We start from the raw sequence: 6,381 nt of genomic DNA on the forward strand, positions 1-6,381 counted from the left end.
CCACTGTTTCCTCCCTGAGGTTGATGGTGAGGGTGTTGCCGACAGTGAGGAACAAAGGAATGAGGGCAGGTGTTTAAGGAGAACAAATACAGCTGGAAGCGCTCTGAGGACCAGCGAGAGCCGACCAGGGGAGGGGCTCTGCGGCACCCGGAGACAAGAGGAACCAGAGCTGCCTGGCAGCAAGAGTGAAAAGCAGCAGCAGCACTCACACCTCTACGCAGTGCCAGAGACTGGAGACCCGAGAGTTAGGGCAGGGTGCCTGCCCAGGCAGAGGGGCACAGTGGGCAGCAGCACCAGAGTTCAGGTGAAGGTGCGTGAGGGGGATCTATGAAGAGGAGGCTGGAGAAGATTGTAGTAAAAATGAGTACGTGTGCAGCCATGCTCTAGGCCAGTCTCCACTGAAGACACCCAGGACGGCTACAGTTATGTGCGGGGGTGGGGGGTGTGGGGTGTGGGGAGGGGAGTGCTCCTGGCATCTACGGGCTGGAGCCAGGGATCCCGCTAAGTACCCTGCAGGGCACAGAACACCCCCCACCCCAGCCCGTCACCATGCCAAGGCTGAGAAACCCGGCTCCAGGCCAGAGGTTGTCACCTTGGGTCCCACAGCATGTTCTCAGTGCGGGTGATTTTTATAAACCCCCGAGCCGTGCACTGTTGCCATCTCAGTGAGGTGACACGTTGTGTTGAGCAGGGTGTGCAGTGTAGCTTAGAGAAAGCTACGACTGAAGATGTAAGTGTAACAAACAACCTGCTCCAATGCAGAAAGGGCAGCGCAGAAGTGAGCGGTGCCCTAGCTATGGGTGTAAAGAAATGCTGTCAAGTCTGCCAAAATTCTGATACTCAAAAACAGAGCATGGCCCTGGCCGGTGTGTTCAGTGGTTAGGGCGTTGGCCTGTGCACCTGGAGGGTTGTGGGTTTTATTCCCGGTCAAGCTCAGTTATAGGTTCAACCCCCAGCCCCGGTTGGGGCATGTGCAGGAGGCAAGCAATTGATGCCTCTCTCTCACACTGATGTCCCTCTCTCTCTCCCCTCTCCTCCCTTCCCTTTTACTCTCTCTAAAAATCAATGGAAAAAAATACCTTCGAGGGAGGATTAACCAAAATAAATAAGTAAATAAATAAAAAAGCAGGGAACAGCTGACCATGCTTCATCACGTATCCTGCCGACCTTTCCCTGACTAGTATTTGCTTTCACCCCATGCTTTAGGCTGTAAATGACTACACAGAACAGAATGCTGGAAATGCATAACTTAATTTCTATAGGACAGCTCACACTTAATTTTATAGATTTATCTTCATATGTAAAGTAGGTATTCTTAAGTTCCATGATCTTTTAAAACAGATATTTCTAGGCTCAAAATAGACCACTTTGTGAATAAGTAAAATAATACCAGTAGTTCACGGAGACAACGCTTATTAATTATTCCACTCATTCCCATCTGGCATTATTAGAGGTGGGTTGTGGGGATGTGTTATAAAGCAAGGGAGAAGGAAGAGAAAAAAAATCTTTGATTTTAGGCTTCTCAATAGGTACTTCCCTATTCTTCCAATCAATAGTTGGACAGTGTTGCCCTAACCGGTTTGGCTCAGTGGATAGAGGGTCGGCCTGCAGACTCAAAGGTCCCAGGTTCGATTCTGGTCAAGGGCATGTACCTGGGTTGCAGGCACATCCCCAGTAGGAGATGTGCAGGAGGCAGCTGATCGATGTTTCTCTCTCATCAGTGTTTCTAACTCTCTATCCCTCTCCCTTCCTCTCTGTAAAAAATCAATGAAATATATTAAAAACAAAACAAAACAAAACAGTAGTTGGACAGCGTATCTTCATGTTTCACATTCCCAGGTATGGGGAGCACCATGCAGGGGCTGACACGCTAACGAGGACGTGCTCCTGTCAGGCACCGAGTGCAGGCGCACGCCTCCTCTGAGACAGGTCCGGCCCTGTGCCAGGCCCAGCAGTGAGCAGACCTCTGTAGCTGCTCTGCCGTTCCTTCTTTTTTAAAAATATATTTTTACTGATTTCAAAAGGAAGGGAGAGGGAGAGAGAGACAGGAACATCAATTATGAAAAAGAATCATTGATCAGCTGTCTTCTGCATGTCCCCTTACCGGGGATTGAGCCCGCAACCCGGGCATGTGCCCTGACCAAGAATTAAACGCTGACCTCCTGGTTCACAGGTCAACGTTCAACCACTAAGCCACACTGGCTGGGCAGCTCAGCCATTTCTGAACAGCATGGCACTGGCAGGTACTGTTGGCTTCACTCCCCTCCACGGGGAGAAAACACTGACCCGTACAGGAGACTGGAAACGTGACCTGCACAGAGCAGAGCACCTGACCCGGGGACGGCGTGCAGCGCCCATCCAGCACCCCCCTCTGCATGACCACGTTCAGAAAAGGACAACCGAGGTCCCTAGGCTCTGGCACCCCGCCCACTGCTGAGGCATTATCAGAGGGACTAGGGGCGTGCAACGATTCAAGGAGAGGAATGGTGGCTAGTTTTGAAACCCACAGAATTCACAGAATTAAATATTTTTGACCTTCCTGCTTTCTAGCCTACAGAAGTGGCCAGAGGTCGTGCCCCTGTGTTTCTCATAACCTGAGAAACCTGTGCAATCAGCTCTGGCGGGCAGCACAGCTCGCCCCCGACTGCAGCTCCAGCTCCGTGCGGCGGGCGCAGCGGCCAGGCCTGCAGGACAGCCCGGCCCAGGCGGCTCGGAAAGCAGCCGGCACCCCCACTCGGAGGGAGACATACACGCCACCACCAGTGTTTTTTACCAAGGAGGCTGACATACTTGCAGGGGAGAACCCGGACAACGTCGTTCTGCTTATAGCTCTCTATGCAGACGGCACAGTGATCGAAGTCTGGGTCTGTTTCCTGAAACGCAAAGGACAGGAACCAGTCACACACGGCAGCGAACAACGTGCAACTCAGACAGAACCTCCCCGTGGCAACTCGAGGAAGCGAGTGATTATAAAGTGAAAGGTTATAAAAACAGTTTAATGTTTCTATTTGCTTAACTGGATCAACCCAAATTATATCTAAACCAGCCTACTTTGTCTTTATACTATGTTGTAACAATTCATACTAATTCTGTTTGTGTAATATCTTAGAAGTCAGAATTCCAATTCCCCCTACAACACATCATCTGTGCACTGTATTGTGTTCATCACCCCGTCAAGTCTCTGTCCTTCACTGTTTACCCCCCAGACCCTCTTCTATGCCCCCTTCGCCCCCCGAATTCTAATTTAAGATTCAAATGAGCTGTTACCCTGACCATTTCCTTATCTCCTTCCCTAGTCCCGCTGCATCCTATTCAGGTCCAGGAGGTGCCACTGCACACCAGGAGTCGCCCGTGGCTAAGTGCAGGCAGAGAAGACGACGAGCCCCCAGAGGCTGGCTCTCCAGAAGCCCGCCCCAAGGACGACCGCAGACTTGGGGTAGAAACCCACGGGCTCCACTCGATACTGGGTCTTTTCCAGACTCGGGCAGATTCAGCCAGGTACTGGGTCATCCAGACAACGGTGTCCTTTCCTCTCTGGTTTGGGGACGGGTTTCCCTGATTTGTCATTAAACAGAGCATTTCCAAAACCTAAGCCAGGAAAGGTGACACTGTTTGTTGTGGCACCGCCACGTGGACTGGAACTCAGGGATGAACTCGTGGCAGGTCTAGAAGACACACCCTGAGGAGAGGTATTGGTTCTAGTGAGGAAGGAGTGCTTGGTGCTGGCCTGAGCAACGAGGCAGGATGAAATGAATGTGGCAGCTGAAGGCCAGGCCAAGAGAGCGCCCAGGTGACAGTGCAGCTGTTATCATGCTGCTTACATTTTCTACAAGTGCCTTTACTCTTTTCTTTCCCGAGTGTACAGTAAAGTTTACCGACAACGTCTCCGCCTTCAGGAGCTGTGTCATGAAAAATCAAATGTGGTGGTGTGAAGGCAATAGGAATAAAAGGGAGTCCAGGCAACACAGTGGTAAAACCGACATTGGACAATAGCTGAATGATCCTTCCAGAGCTCTTTGCTAAAACATGAGAGTGGGTGTGGGGCAGAAGGTGACTTGGCTCTATGCTTCCGAAGATGTAATTTTTTTCATTCTAGATAACCGTGACTGTACGGGATCAGGGTCTAAGTTTGAGTTGCTGTCCTGTCCTCATGGAGCAGAAGCAGGGCTGTTAACCGAGACTCCCCTGAAATCTGGACCTCTAGGTTTCCATGTAATGTTAAAGAAATAAAACACAAAGGAGACCTGGCGAAGGCTGAGAAAGCATAGCCAAAAAACTGCAGGAGAAAGAGAGTTAGCTGATCTCTACAGAAACAGTTCAGGCCAGAAGGGATTGGCAGGAAACATCAAAGTGATGAAAAGCAAGGACCTACAACTAAGACTGCTTTACCCAGCAAGGCTATCATTTAAAATTGAAGGAGAAAGAATAAGAAACTTCTCAGAAAAGCTAAAGGAGTTTGTTATCAACAAACCAGTATTACAAGAAATGTTAAAGGGCCTGCTTTAAAAAGAAGAAGAAAAACCAGAAGAATAAAAGAAAAATAAAATGGCAATAAATATGTACTTATCAACAATCACTTTAAATGTAAATGGCTTAAATGCTCCAAACAAAAAACAAAGGGTAGCTAAATGGATAAGAAAACAAGACCCATATATCTGCTGTCTGTAAGAGACCCACCTCAGAACAACAGACACACACAGACTAAAAGTAAAGGGATGGAAAAAGATATTTCATGCAAATGGCAGGGGCAAAATATGCTGGAGTATCAATACTTATATCTGACAAAACAGACTTTAAAACAAAGGCTACAGTAAGATACAAAGAAGGTCACTATCTCTATTATAAAACCCCCGTGGCCGTGGCACCATCACGCCGTAACGACCAAACGCCAAAGGCAACTGCTGAACGTCATATGACTTCCTCATGGGAACAAGGAAGTGTTGCTCTGTTCAATTCTCATCTTCCAATGGAGGCCAATTTAAGTGCTCCCGAGAAGGAACGGTTAGGGCAGGAAACTATTCTTATCTCCGTCCACAACTGCCTTCAAGGTGGGCGGGTCTGCGTGCGCGGCAAGGCGCGCATGGGTGGGTGGGGACTTGACACTGTCCCGCGGTGCACTGGGTCCCATGGTGCGCCGGGTCGGGGTCTTGCGCGATTTCGCGCAGTGGGCCTCTAGTATAATGATAAAGGAAGCAATCCAACAAGAGGATATAATCCCCGTAAACATTTATGCACCAAAACATAGGAGCACCTAAATATATAAGGCAAATCATGATGGACATAAAGAGAGAGATCAACAGCAATGCAGTCATAGCAGGGGATTTCAACACCCCACTGACATCAATGGATAAGTCTCCTGGACAGAAAATCCACAAGGAAACAGTGGCCTTAGATGACACACTAGATCAGATGGATTTAATTGATATTTCCAGAGCATTTCACCCCAAAGCAGCAGAATATACATTCGTTTCAAGGGAACATGGAACATTTTCTAGGAGAGACCACATACTAGGATACAAGCATCTTCTCTGACCATAATGGTATGCAACTAGAAATCAATCACACAAAAAACTAAGAAACACACAAAGACATGAATGGGTTAACAGTGAGATCAAGGAGGAAATCAAAAGATAACCCTGAAACAAATAAAAATGAGAACACAACAACCCCAAATCTGCAGACACAGGGAAAGCAGTCCTAAGAGGGAAATTGGTAGCATCACTGACCTATCTCAAGAAACAAGAACAATCTTGCCCTGGCTGGTGTGGCTTAATTGATTATCATCCCGTGTACTGAGAGATCTCCAGCTCGATTCCTGATCAGAGCACACGGCGATGTTGTGGTCTCATTCCCCAGTAGGGGTTGTGCAGAAGGCAGCCAATAGATGTTTCTCTTTTCCCCTCTCCCTTCCTCTCAAATCAATAAAAACATATATTAAAAAAAAAGAGAAACAAGAAAAAGCTCAACTAAACAATCTAACTTTACACTTAAAGAACAAGAAATAAAACTCAAAGTCAGTAGAAGGAAGGAAATAGTAAAGATTGGAGCAGAAATAAACAAAATAGACTCTAAAAAAAAATTCAGCCTGGCCAATGTGCTCGGTGGTTGAGCCTTGACCCAGAAACTAAGAAGTCACCGGTTTAATCCCCAGTGGGGGGCGTGCAAGAGGCAAGCAATGATTCTCTCTCATTGATATTTCTTTTTTTTTTAATATATTTTTTATTGATTAAGATATTACATGTGTCCTTATCCCCATGTTACCCCCTACCTCCCCCCCCACCCCCGTTGTCCGTGTCCATTGGTTAGGCCTATATGCTTGCATATAAGTCCTTTGGTTGCTCTTTCTCCTTTACCCCCACCCTCCCCTACCCTCCCTCCAAA

General features: G+C 47.8%; 1 protein-coding gene across 3 annotated transcripts in view; it reads right to left on the reverse strand.

The window, feature by feature from the left end:
* Positions 1-6,381, reverse strand: part of RNF130 (ring finger protein 130) — a 115,747-nt gene that overhangs the window by 46,566 nt on the left and 62,800 nt on the right. For all 3 annotated transcript variants that reach the window (XM_015571542.1, XM_015571543.1, XM_006775390.2), the window contains exon 5: positions 2,791-2,873. In XM_015571542.1, the coding sequence (XP_015427028.1) occupies positions 2,791-2,873 (83 nt within the window). The remainder of the gene's footprint in view (positions 1-2,790; positions 2,874-6,381) is intronic.

This window comes from Myotis davidii, unplaced genomic scaffold, assembly GCF_000327345.1.
Source record: "Myotis davidii unplaced genomic scaffold, ASM32734v1 scaffold648, whole genome shotgun sequence".
NCBI classification, from domain to species: Eukaryota; Metazoa; Chordata; class Mammalia; order Chiroptera; family Vespertilionidae; genus Myotis; species Myotis davidii.